Here is a 17,935-nt window from a genome sequence, read left to right on the forward strand (position 1 = left end):
GGTAATTCAGCTCGTGAGTGTGACCAAAGTTGGCTGTTCCCTGTCAGCTTTGTCAGAAATTTGGACAAACAAAATGGGAAAGGTTGTAAAATTGAACATACAGGTCGACAAAGAAAGAAAAAGAAATGGGCAGAAACAGGAGTCTGTGTTTGTGAGCGAGCTGTAAGAAACCAGAAAACCAACATGGTTACGGCTAAAGAGAAGCAGTCGTGGACTGTGGCTGTTTCGGCCATGAATCACCAGCCTGCATTAGGCAGGGAGATGATACCACGACTTCTGTTTGAGGCATGTCCAATGCAATATATAGAGATGAGGAAAACAAGCAAATTTCCAGAATCGTTGATGATGTGGGGTTGATGTCAGAAGAGGGACCAGGGGAGATGGCAGTCATCATGACATTATGAGTAATTGCACATTCTGGACACTTTTCTCATTCCATCAGTCAGGAGGAGATTTGGTGATGCTGAGGTCATATTTTCGGATGATAATGCATCCTTCAACAAAGAGCATTACAACTTTCCTTCAGGAAAGACATGACCGGCAAACAGTCTGGATCTCAATCTGATTGAAAATCAATGGTGGAAATAAAAAAAAGGCTCCGACCTGTCACCTGCTACACAAGATGGCTGGAAGTTGATTGATGAAGAACGTTGCTTGTCATTAGATAAACATGCTTCAAATAATAATTCTGTGAGAAAAGCCAGAAGAAGTGCAACAAGGTACGAACGTCTGGGATACAAAAAGTTTTGATATATGTTTTAGGTAAGTTTTACAAGGCCAGCATGTTCTGCTATTAATCTAAATTGTTTTGTGGCATATCTTTGCTTTGTTTTATTTATTTTTTCAATACATAAAATTGAAAGAGCTGGAGGAAGTGGCCGGGGACAGGGGCGTCTGGGTTTCTCTGCTCAAGTGTTCAAGCTGCTGCCCCCGCAACCCGAAGAAGCGGCAGATGATGGATGGATGGATGGATGGATGGATGGATGGATGGATGGATGGATGGATGGATGGATGGATGGATGGATGGATGGATGGATGGAGGGAGTCTGGACACTGAACAGGTCTGCTTGCACTCCAGACCTTTCACCAACTGAATACGTTTGGTGCACCATGAAGCACAAAATACAGCAAAGAAGACCCAAAACTGTTGAGCAGCTAGAATCATATATCAGACAAGAATAGAACAAGCCTCCTCTCCCAAGGGCCAACTAACTGGTCTCCTCACTTCAGACTTTTACAGACTGTTGTTAAAAGAAGAGGGGATGATACACAGTGCTAAACATGAAGCTGTCCCAACTTTATAAAGAGGTGTTGCTGCCATCAAATTCAAAATAAGCTAATATTTTTCACAAAGACAGTAAAAACTCCTCTCTTTCAGCTCTGGATGTTTTCTATGTTTCGACAGACAGAAATCTACACTCCGAGCGTTAAAGCTGACGCATTCGTGAACGCAGTCTTAGGAGGAGCTTTACAGAAACTGATAACCCGTTATGTGTCTATTTTTGTCTTAAGACTTTGAGTCTAGATTCAAGGCTAAAGATTATTCAAGGTGAAGAGTTCATCGGATGTCTGAATTACACCCACGTGTTGGTGACATTTTGTTTATGGTTTTAATGCAGTGAGCGATAAAGATATCAAAATGCTGTCACAGCAGGGATTGTGCTGATTTCCCCGTCATTGTCAGCCCTGCACTTTGTCTACTGCACAAACTTCACTGGAACTATAAAACAGATTTATAATGCATATACCAGAAACACACCGCCAGAGGAGGCGTGCCATGTGACCATGATGAAATGGAAGTATAATTAACACAAAGAAGGGAAAAAATAGCAATGATGCAGAATATGCATCATTTGACTTAACATGGTTTTTACAATCAGTCAGAATCGTTGGGACCCCTTGAAATATCAGCACAGATTCTTAAATTCCCAAATTACTGAACAACATAAGAAGGCCTTTTGTAACGTGAATTCAGAATAGAATAGAATAGTCTTTACTGTCATTGTATAGGGTGGTACAACGAAATTTCATCCAGAGTAGAAGTTTTGCTAATATTCATTTCAAAATGTGAAAGCCTTTCAGTAACTTTCGTCTCCTGGTTTTAATATTCTGATCATATAAAACTGATTTGATTGCATTTATTTTGGCAGATATTCTAAAATCTGTATTTACAGTTCAGGCGTGTCAATAATCTGACCAGCGCTGAAAGTGACTGACCTCCTTGTGTTTGTGTAAAACAGTTGCAGACAAATGAAACTACTGGTGTCTCGCTCCGTCTCGCTTGGTCTGTTCTTTCTGGGCTACTGTAGTGACGTGTTGGGTCAACGTGGCAAAGAGGCAAAGAGAGTGTAGCTGTTGTCATCTGTGGGCTGAAACTGCTCATTCTGAGGGGATGTAAATATTATTTCAGTTTGACATTATTGTAAAATATTCAAACAGAGAAGAGCAAACGAAAGCACATGCGGGTGTTAAACATTTAACTGTTTTAAAAATGTGGTTTCAAACAGATGAATGTATAATTAATAAACCAAATGTCGTTCATCTGTGGTATATCATCTACAAAGCTGTCTTGATCTTGCTCAGCCAAACATTCAGGTTTACTTTCCACCTCCATTTCAAAAGAGATGAAGGCAAACAGACGTTAATATCAATACTTCCACGGAGCTTAATGTGAAGCTTCAGCAGTTCGAACAAATCAAGAGGGGAGGTTCATCATCATCTATTGTAGTCCCTGACAACAAATACCTCATGATTTTCCCAGTGAGAAAACAACAATTCAGGCCAAAAAAAGAGAACAGTAACAGTGACACTTGATCTGGCTGCACCAAACTTCCAAAGCTTCTTTATGAACTTCAACTCATTTAGTTTTTTTGTTTGCCAGAATGCATGCTAATAAAGCAACTATGATGTCTGTTTATTTAAAAATAGACTGTACAAACCTTTCTTGTCACATACGCCACATCTATAATTCTCATGTTACCTGTTATTGCATTTGCTTCGTGTTACCAAAGCACTGCAAACCAGTCTGTAATACTACACCTGTTCATTGTCCTCAGCTGTAGAAAAGCCCACACAAATAGTCCATGGTTTGAATTTCATTTTTTTAACAGTGATGCCCAAAATAAATCCGACTTTAGAAGGACCATTTTTTTCACTACAATGTAATTGGTGTGATAGGTCAAACTGTCTTCATTAGCTGTTCAGCTAAGTCTGAAATTAGTCGGGGAGTTTCACGCTGCGACGTCAGTTTAAACATTCATGCAACGAATAAACTCCATTATGTCATGGAAAATATGTATTCTTATGATTTTGTGGAGTACTAATAGGAACACATACAGCAGACGTATTTTGAAAATCTATTATTAATATTGGTTAAAGCCCCCCCATGTGCGTTATTGTGCGTCTCTCTCTGCGTGCGTGCATCATTTGTCAGTGAAAAGATAATGCCAAAGAAGTGGAATTGAGGGGGAAAAATACACACTGATGAGTACACAACTTATTCTCTCTCTCACACTCTAACACACACAAACACACACTAGAAGGCTTTCAGTTTCTAAATCAATCCCACATCCGTAGCTAATGCAGTGCTGGGCCCTCTTCAGGAAGCATTAGGCCTATTAGTCAAAGTGCGTACGCATTCCTGTATGTGTGTGTGTCTGAGTGTGTGCAGAAGCCGCACATTCAGCAGTAGCAGTAGCCCATCTCAGAGGATCCTGTGGGGTCAGCAGGTGCAATAGGGAATGAGGGACCTTCTTATAGGGTGTGTATGTGTGTTTGAATGCTCCCTCCCCTCGATATCCTCTGGGCTCTTTATCGCTCTAAAATTATCCTCCATTTACTGGAAGACAGTGGACTGACGGAGGGAAAGAGAAATATGGACACTAGTTTGAATGTCTTCCTGGATCACTTACTGAAGCAGAACAAAGCGACGAGCTGACTGCTTGTTTCGCTAAATAATCCAATTGATTCAGCACGGATCAGTGAAGAATTTAGATAGAAAAGTGACGATGGCTAACTTTACGGGATGAGACATTTTACCAAACATCTGGACTGCTCGTGTGACACAAGCACGGCAGCTCAACTCCTGGTTGCTAAGCAGTCACAGTGCAGCTGTGAAGTGCACAGCTACACCATACGCTATTCTGCTCCAACCGGCAGTACCATGTGGTGACAGCATTAACCGTGTTTGCACAGCTTGGTTGGGAAGGGCTTCTATTCAGACAAAGCTAGAGGGAAACTGCCACTGTAAAGCTGCCAGCCAGCACAGCCACCTTCTTACTCACACGTACACGTTTAATACAATCCCCGAGCAGATGTGATGCTTATGCCTAGACACACAAACTAATCTGATCTCTTGCAAATAACGGTGCGGACAGTACATCTCAAAGATCTGATTTGAGAGACAAATCTGATTTGCCTCCAGTCTGAACATAGTTCTAATGCTTCCCACCGTAGATGAGGCATAAAATTGGTATTTGAAGATAAAATAGAAAAAATGTGAAAACATCATTTGTGAAGGCTGAATGTAAGATTCAGTGTTCTTTTTAGTAATAATGTGAGATAGGTCATTGTCCCATCTTGCTGTTTTGAGGAATAAGTTGTGGATCCATGCTACTTCCTTTGCTCATGCATCTCTCCAGCAGGTCTAATAAACGCCCTCGCCTTCTTCCCTGCTTCCATCCTCCTCGACGGAGGATACAAAACCATCTCGCATTAGAGGAACAAATCCCATACATGTATTCTACAGCAACAGTCTCATATTAATTTTCACATGTCAAAATGGAAGTTGTCTAGATGGTGTTACAGTTATTAAGTATGCACCTAACTGACTTAAAACACAGATTTAAAAAGGTAAATGAGCACTTCTGTTGTTGCGATGTGATCAAATTATAGCGTGGCCTAATTTCTAACTGCAAATCTCTCTAGTTTTGGCAGGTGAGCCATAACAGAGAAATCCAAACCTGCACCTACACCATAGTAGCTTACAGCAAGCCAACTACTAACCATTTGTTAAAGCTGAAAATTGAATTCAGCTTGTTAACTCCGCATACAACACAAAGTGCTGCAGATGCAGGCGATTCTCATTGGCCTTGTATTGAGGGGAGAGTCATTCTCTCTCTTCACCACTGCCGTCTGCTGTGAAATTAGCTTCTCTGACGCCTTTCAGATTTTCTCAGTAAATTGGCAGTATCTGTCTTTGAAAATTTAAAAAAAGGAACATGTTTTTCACGACAAGGTGTTCCTGTCGCGCTACATAAATCACAGGACCGTTTCTACCTGTGATAGCAGTTTCTCTGAAAACCGGTCGGTGAGGTTAGGGAATTATTCAGTCCCCAGGGAAAAAACTATCAAACAAAATAATCCCCACCACAAAGAAGTTTTAAAAAAAATGTGCTTCAGTTGTGCTCCACCAAATGCAATTAACTGCACTGAAGCAATGTCGATGATTTAAAAGCCTCAGCAGATACCTCTAGTGGGATATGTAGTCCTAAAGACAATTCTAAGGTGAATCTAAAAAACATGAATAAAGAAAAGAACTGCGTCTTCCCCTCATCACCTCGTGCTCCGTCCTTACACTCTAACTATCCCGGTGGACTTGCACATCCTGAGGTGGATCGAGTCTCAGCAAATCAATATCATCCATTCATGTGCTTGTATGAACATGCATTATCATGTGAACGTGCGGATGCAGCATTCACTGTAAATAATTACACTGAATGTGATTGAAAAGAGCTGAGCTCAAAGCAAATGACCAAATTAACCTTGGAATTATTTCAGTGGGATTTAGATGTATGCAGGAGAGGATATAACCCAAAATATAACATATAATTTAAAAAAAATAACCCTACTAATGCAAGCGTTAAGTACCCTGGATAGTAGTGGGTACTAAATAGATCCATGGAGATACTGAGAACAGACATGAGGATGGAGGGAGTGAGTGGAAAAGTGAGAAGGAGAATGAAACTAGTCGAGAAAGCGAGACAGTAAGCCTAGCCATTATAAATCATATCCGCTGTTGGCGCCGACCACGTATCCTAGCAACCAGACAGACCCTCCGCCTCTCTTCCATCGCCTTCTCCATCTTCCACTAACAGCCTGGTCACTCTTATTACCTATGATGCTCTGGGCTATGCCCCAAAAACTCCTGACAGAGTTTGGTTTGAGCTTACAGCTTGATGACTGATGGAGGCAGGGTTAGTGCTAAACAAACCAACCAGGAGCTGACCCCCCGACAACGGCAGGTAATGGACACAGAGCAGACCCTGATGTGTCTCCTCCTTGGATGCTCGCTCACACTGACGGAGAATTACATAAATGTCATCCCTCTCTGTCAGTGTGATCTTATTCATTCACCGACCAACATACTAATCCATGGACACCAAATTCAGATCATGGAAAGTAATAGGAAGTCATCAGATCACTCAAACCCAGACACCAGGCATCCTGAGGCATAGTGAAAGCACCCGCGTGGGTGTTTCCTGGTTGTATAGACGTGTTAACATCCACAAATCTAAAAGCCTTTACTGAAACTCACAGGAAATTACATATTCAACTACTGCTGAACATGTCAAAAATAAAGGTGCATGATATTGGATTTTTGCTTATATCCAACATGTCGATATTTTCCAACTCAGTTTATCCAGTTGCAGATACCAATATATGCACATATTTTTCCACCTAATTGCAGAGAACATCAAGTGCCTCCTGTGGTGGAATTAACATTTTATCACGCCTACTCCTACAGTGATGGCTCACTGGCAGATGCAGACATATAATACAATACATTTCAGAGCCACACAATCAGCCGGCTAAATAAGCATACTACTTCCATTAAAAGTAAAGCATTCTAGATTTTTCTTTGTTTGATATTCTTAAAAAAACTTAAATCTAGCTGGAGGATGCTCCCTATCAGACAATCCCAACGATAAATGCCAACGTAACTCAAGCTGCAAAACATGTAAACAAATGTAATCTCTGCTCACATGAGTCATGTGGAAAGTGAGTGAAACCTCTAAAACAAGACGACAGGCACGGTGCTCTCCTTAAAACAGTTGAATTCATCAAGCAGTTGGTTTTCTATATTTCAAAGACGTTAAAAAGAATAAGGAAATGAAGAAAGTGTCTCCCTTCTGAAATTCAGGGAAGTGGTGACATCATGTTCGGCCCTGTGCACACACACCACCCAATCGGGAGCATGACACCAAGCATTACTCAGCAACATCTCATCTGTCCGTCACCGTTCCTCTTGGACCCGTTTCAAAGCGCCAACACCTGATACCGATCACATGCCAATATAACCTGACATCCCTGGTTAAAAAAAAAAATAAACAGAAACATACTTTAATTTGTTCTCAAACCAGCGTTTGAGGAATGAGGTTTAACACTATTGTGAAGGGGTCAGCTGAGCTTGGGTTGCAGTTTGCTACACCGATAGCACGAGCCAATATGATGTTGTCATAGTTTACAAGAATTTGAGGGGCTTTTTTTCTACTGAAGACATTTCAGTATGTTGCTGAAGTAAGTAATCGGGCTAAAATGTCTAGTTAGAGCTGATTTGGGAAACGATATTGCTGACTTCCTGTAATCACGTCATATGCAAATCTCTTTTCCTTTCTTCCTTGTTTAACTCAGAAAACTATGGGAGGGTGTGTGTGTGTATGTATGTGTGTGTGTGCTGGGGTGGTTAAAGGAGATAGCTGCATTTGGTTTTAAGCACAAACATCAGTGACCAGTCAAATGAGATAGTGGTGAAAACTCATATTTGACATACATGGCATTATTTCTGAAGGTCACTGGATAACAGCTGAAATCTGCACTGTGATAATCTCCCATTTGTTACTCCACAGATTCCTGCGTGCACGAGCTCCACAGGATGCATGCTACCCCAGCTGACACTTTAGTACACACTCCAGGCACAATCAGCCAGATTATACGGACAATCAGATAATTTAGACCAGATTGTAATGGCTTTGCCTGTTTGGTGAAATTTCCTCCTGATTGTCTCAGGACTGATGAGACTGAACAGACTCTTTGTTTAAGTCAATTTGCTTCCAGACCACGGGTTACTGATTTTGATCCCCGGATGATGCATATAACCTCTAGCTAGCATGACTAGCATTTAGCAGTGAGACACAATAAACAGGCTGACTCAATGCTGCAGCTTTATGCCATCTCCTCACTAAAAGCTTCACTCAGTTAATGGTCTCAAGACGGCTACAGCCCTATACCACCTCTGCTTGTCTGTGGGCTTGGCTAAAGCCTCGCTGTCTGCTGCCTTATGAAATTTTGAGTACTCAGCAGAGTGAACGGACACGGATGCACAGTGAGAATTAGTGTGTGCATCTGTAGGAGCAAAGGAAATGAGGCACTCAGGAACCACTCAGTCAACCCATGGTCTGAGAGCCACTAGAAGTGCTATGAGAGGAAAATTGTGTTTGAAGAATGAACCACAAAGTTGCACAAGAGAGTGTGTCTGTAGCAGTGTGTGCACTGTGAGAGCACAACTATGCCACCTTGTGGAATAGAGCCGACAGGGTTATCTTCAAGCCATCCCTCATCTGTGGAGGGGAAAAAAATGACGAATCCCTTAATGGAAAGGAATGACTGTGTTGTTAGTCATCGCTGTGACCAAAAGACGGTCATTTGCATATATCAGTGGAATGAAAAAGTAGAACTTGTCCCTTTTTGCATAATAAAACCGTATTAGCCACAATACTAAAACCTGGGTTTTGCCACATAGAGCCACCTCATAGCATCACAACAGCTTTGACCCCTCAAAGTGATTAGGAATCTCTGAGGTGTCCTATAGACTCCTTCTTGCTTGCAAACATCACTGGGTGCATGCACATCCAGCAGGCAAAACCACGAGCAGTCACGAAATTGTAGTAAGACTTCTTGGGTTAAAACACACATTTTAACCCAATAATAAAACAATAAGAGCATCAATTGCCGCTTAACAATTGAGAGTTTTGAGATGGACTTTGTGTAAAATGTCAGCTGACAATATTTCTGAAAGATCGCCTGCTTATTGATGTGGGTTTCCTGCTCTCCTTATCTGACAAAGAGCATGGTGGCACCACCATTATCACAAGTAAAAATGTTCCCAATAAGGTTTTTAAAGAAATGACACCTCCTGTAAACATACTGCACATACATCCCAGTACTAATCTTGACTAAAACTGGTTAGACATTTTCATAGAAAGATTCACGTGTCATTGAGAAGTCAGGCGTTCATAAAAAGGAAAAATCTGCTTGCATAACAATTCTCAGATGCATACAATTATGTTCTCTGTGTAATTACAAGCGATAAAATCTTATGATAAGAAATCAGAGTTTTGCAGTTTGAAACACAAAGTGGGCGCTGCATAGAGTTCCCCGTTTCTGGAACCCGCAGAACCCAGGTCCACCTTTTTACTGGCCTGGATCCACAACATCTGCTCCGGATCTCTCCGGAAAGGGCCACGATTCCCTCGGAGTACTGCACAACTTTCATCTATCTTATTCAACTCATCTCTGTTCAGAGTGTTCATACAGGAATCCATTTATGATATGATGACTAAGAGGCGCTTGTTCTGGTGCATACCGTGGATGCTTGATCTGATAAGGATCCGGGCGGTGGATCAGTGCCTTTCCCACGCAGATCTTGTGGTGTGCACTGCACAAATCGTCCTGCGGTAGGGGAATGTCGTTGTCAGGTGGGTTGTGGTATATGTCAAGTAACATCTGCATAAAAGACCCATGGTTTTCGATCAACCGTATTTACCTCTCCTACCAGTGATTTCAGTGTTTTGTAATTCAGGCCCTATAACATCCTGACAAATTGATTGTGTGTCTCCAAAAGACACAAATTACTCGTAAATGTAAAGTCAGCACACCCAGACTACAGAATAATTTCTTGAAGGATACTCCCAAGCTTTTCAAGGGTAACACGTCCGTGAATCTATAAGATAAACCCCCTTTTAAGATTTAATGAGATTCACAGCAAGAGTAGAAGTTAAATAAGGCACGACGGCAGAGGTGCATTTCCTATGGCAACATGATCATACCGTTACTGAGGTGCCCGAAGATAATGAACTAAATTAACTTTTCCATTTAATCTCTGCCTTATCTTAAATTAAAACAGGAAACAAAGATAAGAAAAGGTTTAAGTGAGGTGCCATCATTTGTGTATGCGTTACCTCGAGGAAAGTTCGGTGTAGATTTTCTTCCTCGTTCAGTTATTGCACATTACTTCACAAAACATGAATGGAATTAATGTATTTAAATAGTTGCACACAGAGGAGTCTTGTGTTTGGAAAGTCTGTTGGTGTTAAAAAAAAATCTTATCAAAGGAGCCCTTTTACATCAGCTTCTTCAAGGAGTATAAAATATGCGAAGTTATTCAATAATGGGAAAAATAAAAAGTTGTGTAAGGGTAGCTCTCACACTAGTGATGTTCGACAATATTTATATAAAACAGGGGGGGGGGGGCGGCGACATAAGCGGCTAAATATGTGCATTCAGTTCACTGTATCACCTGACTGATTTACGATATTAAGAGTTATGCTAACTGACATGCTAATGCTAGCCCAGCAAAAGCCCCACGTTCTACTTTAATGATTACTGTACCTCTTTAATTGTAGAGGCGTCTTCTTTTTTAACTGTTTCCCTTTGTTGTATGAAGTCACCGGGGGTCTCCTCTACTGTATTACTACAACACACAGTATAACGTCTCTAAACGTTTCTCTGGTAAAAAAAAAAAAAAGGGGGGGGGGGGGGGGGGGGGGCAACAATTTATTTGCTTAAATAAAGTCACAATTAGCCCACCTGTGCAAGGAGATTTACACAATGCTGCTGCCTTCAAGTACAGCTGGACAAACATACAACGAGCTCAAGAATCAACCAAGTATTAAAGACTGAAAAGCGATTTTTTTTCCCGAATTTCTTTATCTGTCCCAGTCTCATTAAGATACATGCTACACCAATATAGTTGGTGTTCATGTTAGTTCTATTTCGTTTTAGTTTGACTTTTGTAGAATTTGTACGGGATGTCTTTGAACGCATCACAAACAATTTCTGACTACTTTTTGCGAGATCATAACAGGACAGATCACCAGTGCATCATGAGGAGGATGGCAGAGGAGATACAGCCTTACACTGAGCAGAGGTTAGATCTGTTTTCTTTGTTAACGTTTAAAACTATTATTTAGCTACTGTAACTTTAAGTGGTGGTGTGTTGTGTAAATTTTCATGTCGCTAAATCCAGGACAGAGGGTGCTGGACGTTACCCAACGTCGCGTTCTAGTTTTGTTTTATAATAACTTTTTTGAAGGACTAGCCCTGACAAACGCAACCGCAACCCAAACCAAGTTTTGTTTAAAACTATAACCGCTTCCATGCAACTTAGGCTTTGAACTTAGGCTTGTTTATTCGAGGTTGCAACTGAATCCCTTCGCAAACGTTTATTGCATGAAAACAACTCCTCGTAGTTCCTAAATGTCATCTTCTCTTGTTTCACGTCACAAGTGCTGAATTGGTGATAGTAACGCTGTTGTTAATTACATTTGAGGTGCGTCGAATTTAGACTCGGGGTATCCTGTACGTTTAAAGACACTTTTCTCCGACTCGATGTGTGTTTTAAAGCAAAAAGTCAACATTAAACGTAAATTAAATATATCAGTAATTGTTATATGCACAGCCTTCATGCTGGGGGGCTGAGAAAGTTAGCGTTACTGTGTTATAATAATGTAATTTGGGCAACAAAATATCTTTATTATGCTTGTACTATATCGGCTGCCTTATAAAGATACATTTGGAAAATAAATAAATATCTCAGTGATATCACCGAACACGGAGTTCCAAACTGGACAAACTGTTTGGGCTTCATTAGTTGTACCGTAATCTGCACATGATGTTTTGCGCTGATAACAAATGACGACGCACGGTCAAAGTTCAACGTAAAGTTGTGTTTGTGCATACTTTGTGTCCTGTTTGGCTGCTCCCCGGACCTCAGCTCCTGGATATCAAGCTGGTTGCCCTCTTGGTGCCCCACTTCTCCTTCTCAGCTGAAAGATGCGGAAGAAAAAATGCTCAAGAGTAAGTGAAAGACCTGATTAAACAAAAATTTTAAAAAGCAGAATCCATCAGTTGTTTTTGTGATTCATCAAAAAGATTATTTTCATAAAAAATGCCAGATTTGGTCAGACTTCTTTTTCCATCCTCGTCTCATAATCCCCTCTTTCTGTCACAGCTGTGAAGAGGCCGTACTCCAGACAGCATGTCCGGATATCCAACGGCAACTACCTGTGGACCCTTGCTTTTTCCACGCAGCTACACCCATGCTCCCCATCTATCCCTCAGCCCTCACCCCAGTCCGGGACTCCTCTGGTTCTCCTGCACGGCTTTGGAGGTGGGGTTGCCCTCTGGGCCCAAAATCTGGACACCCTCTCCAGCTGCGGACCCGTTTACGCTCTAGACTTGCTGGGCTTCGGCAGGAGCAGTCGCCCCCTCTTCAGCACAGACCCTGAGGCGGCGGAGGACCAGTTTGTGACAGCCCTGGAGGAGTGGAGGGAGAAGGTCGGACTGGAGGAGATGGTGCTGCTGGGTCACAACCTTGGCGGATATCTGTCTGCGGCCTACACACTCAAGTACCCAAACAGGTGCGTTTGTGTGTGGGTCGCTTTGTGAGGAGATGCAGCGTCAACGTTAATGCAAGTTTCCCAGTTGTTCAGACATCATCAACATAGACATACTTCATGAAATCATTGGGCAGTTCTATCGGCCTTGAGATCTGTTTTGGTCGAATTAGAGCAAATTCCAGTTTTATGAAAAGCTTTGATGGTCGGGAAAACGCAAAGACAAAAAACAAAACAATTACTTTGATTTTTATTTTTTGTTTTGTCAGTATACATGCATTTTTGCATTTCAGGCCCTGCTCTAATGCTGCCATCACTAAAGTGTAAATGAGCTTTCCTAAAGGCGCTGGTACCGTCACAGAACCTGGCTTTTGTCTGGACAGTCCCTTTGTCTTTGGTCCAAGGCACATGGTGTCCGTTTACTGCCAAACTAAGATCTCAAAAACCACAATACATGTTTCCGCCGTGTTATGGTCCATCCCAGATACATTCGAGTCCAGAGAAGTTTACTAATCCGGTGAGATCCCAGGTTTACTGCTTAGGTTTGAGCCCCTTGCCCTTGATGAAGTGAAATCCCTCCAGATGTCCCAAATTATTTAATGATATTCGGCGCTGTAGAGGGTTAAATGTGCAAATCCCTTCCAGTCTTTATTTAGAATACTTTTTTTTTCTCCCTAAATTGCCTTAGTCCCGCTGTTTTTTTTAATGTGTTGCAGGCCTGAAATGCAAAACTTGATGTGTAGTAACAAATGACAGAAAGTCCAGAAAGGAAAAGTAAAAGAAAAAATTCCTTTTTCTAAAACCATCCCAGCTTTTGTGGTAGTTGTTGGGAAACAGCTTCTGCTGTATAGTCAGTGAGATATTCTTTGTGTTCTTGTCATTTGATATTAGAGACAATTATGTAAAATCTTAAAATGGATTTACGCCAAGATTTATTTTTAGATCCGATTGAATTGTGGCCTATTCTGAGAATGTTTCAACAAGCTTTAAAGCCACTTAGTTTTTAATCTAAAGCAACATAACAATAAACTTTGTTGCACCAAAACCTTAAACGCAGGAGAGGAGGAGATTTAACTTGTAAATCTCAAAAAAACAGCCCTTGTTGAACAGAATAATGACATTTCATGCACAGTGACGGGACTAATTGTGCGTGGCGCAGTTGTTTTCTCTTAAGATTCAGGAGCATTCCTCTGTTTTACAGTCTGCTAAATAAACTATATCTGTGATAAGAGTACAGGCGTGTGTTTTAACCTGCATGTTGTCATCAACTAACCGTGTCCGCAGGGTGAAACATCTGCTGCTGGTGGAGCCGTGGGGATTCCCAGCACGCCCTGAGAACCCCAACCATCACTCCATCCCAATGTGGATCAGAGCCATCGGGGCCATCATGAGCCCATTCAACCCTCTGGCGGGGCTCAGGCTGGCTGGGCCTCTGGGTCAGCACAAACACACTATAAGAAACCATACTTGCACTAAGACACAATTAGATAAGATCTCCATGTGTTTTTTTGTGTCAGTAAACTTTTTATTTAAAGTTTGAGTTGCTGAAGATGATTTTAAACCAGTAAACGGCGGGAATTCTGTCGATTTTTGATATTAGGGCATCCCTTTTTATAATGGCAAGCACTACCAAAAACCCTATGAAATATATTTCCTTGATTTGTGATTCCCTCCTCTCTTAGGTCCGACGCTGGTCCAGACCATCAGGTCTGATTTCAAGCAGAAATATTCCTCCGTGTTTGACGACAACACCGTGTCTGACTACATATACCACCTGAACGCACAGACGCCGAGGTGAGGGCTCTCTCCAAGTCAAAGTGCACAGGGGGGTGTTCATTCTCAACACACGTCACAGGCTTGAATGTTATTTCTGTCTGTGTCAGTGGAGAGACGGCCTTTAGGAACATGACCATTCCCTATGGCTGGGCGAAGAGGCCCATGTTGGAGCGGATCGGACAGGTCCGAGCCGACATTCCCATTTCCTTCATTTATGGATCTCGATCCAGCATCGACAGCAATTCTGGACACGGAGTCAAGAAAATCAGACCAGATGTCGGGATCATGGCAAGTCTTCTTTTGATTTATTTGAACAACTCCAAAACTTGTTCCAGTCAGTAGAACTCGAAACCAGGTTCTCTGGAACACACCAATTTTAAGGATGTTGTCATGCGTCCATTTTTATACGACTGAGAAAAAGACTGCAGCTGTGTTAAAAAGAAAGTACAAAGTGCATCCTCTTTCAGTTCAAAGGTTCCACGTATCAGCACGTCAGAGAGAAAAATCATCAGGTCTTAATCACACATATTACAATCGTGTCATCATTTATTTAACAAAAACTGAGCCAAAACGTTGAAGTAGCGTGTGGAAAAACGAACTACACTTCACGATTCAACAGCTTGTAGATCTGTCTTCAGCAGCAGTAACTTCGGTTGTAAAGTCGTCGGTTTCTGTATGACGTTATTGTTGTGGTGGAATCGTGACTCCTCTTTACAACGTTACTTAATTTGATGCATGCACATTCCTCTTAAGGTCCTTTCAATCAGGCTGAGATCTGGACTTTGACTGGACGATTGCAACACCTTGATTCTTTTCTTTCTCAGACACTGGAGATTGTAGATTTGCTGTGTTTGGGATCATTGCCCTGGCGATGACCCAGTTTGAGCCAGACTTCAGCTGCGAGACAAAAGGCCTCACATTTTACTGTGGAATACTTTGGTATACGAAAGAATTCACAGTGGACTCAGTGACTGAAAACTTTCTAGGTCTTGTGGCTGCAAAACAAGCCCAAATCATTACCCCCCCACTACCACGCTTATGGGTTGGTATGAGTTGTTAGTGCTGATATTCTCTCCGAACGTGCTGCTGTGCATTATGACCAAACATCTCCACTCTGGTCTCGTCTGTCCAAACAGCATTGTTCCTAAAGTCTTGTGGTTTGTTCAGATTTAGTTTCGCAAACCTAAGCCATGCCGCCATGTTCTTTTTAGAGAGACGAGGCTTTCTTCTGCCAACCCAACACACAAACAATACGTGTTCAGCCTTTTTGCAATTGTACTGTCATGAACTTTAGCATTTAACATGCTCACTGAGTTTTGTTTTCTTGTTTTTTTGTTGCAGTTTTTCTCAGTATCACACGTTCTAAACTTTGGGTAATCTTGCCGGGATGTCCTGATACATGAAAACCTTAGAGTGTACTTTCTTTTTCACATGGTTGTACAGTCACTGTGACCGCTGAAGCTTTTCCTGCCCTTAGGAGCTTGCTGCCTTATGTCAAAACATCAGTTTCTCTTTTCTGTTTCTGTGTGTTTGAACTCATCAGGTGATCAGAGGAGCGGGTCATTACGTGTTTGCTGACCAACCAGAGGACTTCAACCAGGCAGTCCTTCAGATTCTCACCGGGACGGGGAAGGAAAACGAGGATGAGGGAACGAAGCAGTGACACCAAAAAGACACAGTATAGCACAAGGATTAACAAAGACAAAGCCATTACACAACCACTGCAGTAAGCCTCTTTATAATGCACTTTACTCTTACAAGAGACCTATCTCTGACGGACAACACTTGACTTATTATTCCACACTCCCTAAGGCTTGGGTTCAGATTAAGTCGCAGCTTTCCAGGTTCACATGGATGCATTTTGTAAATAAAGTTGAAATGCGGTCTGTGTTGTGTGCCACAGTTTTGCTTTCAAACAGTTGTGCAACTCTTGTTTTTAAAGGAATATGTTTTTTTTTTTGGTATTGGCAGAGTGAACAGAATGTTCTTTTGCTGACCTCTCACCCACTTTGAGATATGAGGCAGAAGTAAACAGGACAAAGGGCCTCTGTGATTCTCATGAAACCTCCTCACTTCCTCAGAAACGCTCTGACTGAGAGCAGCCAGCAGATGGCAGCACCTTAACTGCGTTCACGCTTCACCTCTCCTCTGGTTTTGCAGGACGCCAACAGCAAATCCCCGCTAAAAGCGCCCTTGCATGCATATTGAGTTGAGTGACCTACTCAGGAGACCTGGACAGTGATGCTCTGAGAGCGGTGCGAAACTCAGCTCACTGCTAAGTCACAACTGCAGTGACAGAATAGGGTCAAAGATGTGTGCTGGACTAAGAATAGGCCTTATGTTTGAGGAGGTGTCGACGGTTATTTAAAGAACTTCATGGGAGACATTGATTTTGTACGTCTGCAAAAATAAATGAGCCAAGGAAATTTGTCCTTTTTGTGGTGAAATTTTCAGACATTTTTACATTCTTTTTGCTGTTACACTCTTACACTCTCTGAAACTATTAAAACTTTTAACATCAAAATAATTTGACATGTTCGCCCCATATTACGCAGGGAAACTTTGCCATGTGGCCTCGTGAAAATGCCGAAATGTTGTCTTGCAGTCTCTCTCATTATTGTGGGTTTTGGACAATTTAAAACAAGTTTTCAGAAAAGCTGTTTTTTTTTAGTAAGTGCAAGTTAGTGATTATGTATAACATATCTAAACTTTTGGAACACACAGAGCATAGGAGACAGTGTGACCTTCTGTAAAATCACAGCAAGACAGTAAAATGTGTTTCTTTGATAAATTCACTGAGCAAACATAAGCAGGTGATGTCTTATTTCTGGGTGCATAGTGTCTTGGCCTTTACCCATACAGCTCCTCTGTTACCTCTGCCCATCTCTGTCATTTCTGAGACATCAACCCAGCCCTCCCCAGCTGTCTCCTGGCAACAGGGTAGCCACGGAGACTGAGTCTTTTGGATTGCCGACCTGCAGGAAGTGATTCTGTAGTTGGACGGGGTAATTATGGGCTGTTGAAAACGCTTGCTGGCTGTTTGTCAAGGCAGTGAAGAAAATTCGGCAGGAGCTCTTATGTTCACGGCCTCTTGGGGTTGAAAACATAAGCACAAAATGTGCCCAGGCCTCAGTCCATAATAGTCACTTAATAAGCCTGCAAGCTTATTCATCGCGTCTCTCTGTCACCCACTCAATCACGTGGTCGTGAAATCATTTCATTATGAAACAGAAAACATTGAGAGAAGTGACAGGAGCTTTCATGTTGGGTTTGGACATAATTGAAAGCCTGAGGGCCTGAAATAACTGCACATAAAAGGTGTGTGACCACAGAAACACACACTGTTGTACTGCTGCTGGTATCCTATCAGGTCTTACCGTTTCTTTAATCAGCATATCTGCATACAGCTCTGTACTGTACTGCAGGTCTGTAAAGCTTTGGGAGCTCAGTTTGAAATGTTACGGGATAAGTTATAAGACTCAGATGATGATGTCTCACTCACTATTTTGACTCTTTTTGAATACTAACCCACACAAAGGCAACAA

General features: G+C 41.8%; 1 protein-coding gene across 1 annotated transcript; it reads left to right on the plus strand.

The window, feature by feature from the left end:
• Positions 1–11,065: 11,065 nt before the first annotated feature.
• Positions 11,066–16,820, plus strand: abhd5b (abhydrolase domain containing 5, lysophosphatidic acid acyltransferase b). Its single transcript, XM_072370451.1, has 7 exons — positions 11,066–11,146; positions 11,993–12,075; positions 12,230–12,638; positions 13,899–14,050; positions 14,297–14,408; positions 14,498–14,678; positions 15,934–16,820. Exons 1-7 carry the CDS (start codon positions 11,103–11,105, stop codon positions 16,051–16,053), a joined length of 1,101 nt encoding a protein of 366 aa, XP_072226552.1. The 5' UTR covers positions 11,066–11,102; the 3' UTR covers positions 16,054–16,820.
• Positions 16,821–17,935: the final 1,115 nt, after the last annotated feature.

The sequence above is a fragment of the Leuresthes tenuis genome, unplaced genomic scaffold (genome assembly GCF_036924035.1).
Source record: "Leuresthes tenuis unplaced genomic scaffold, fLeuTen1.0.hap1 SCAF_18, whole genome shotgun sequence".
NCBI classification, from domain to species: Eukaryota; Metazoa; Chordata; class Actinopteri; order Atheriniformes; family Atherinopsidae; genus Leuresthes; species Leuresthes tenuis.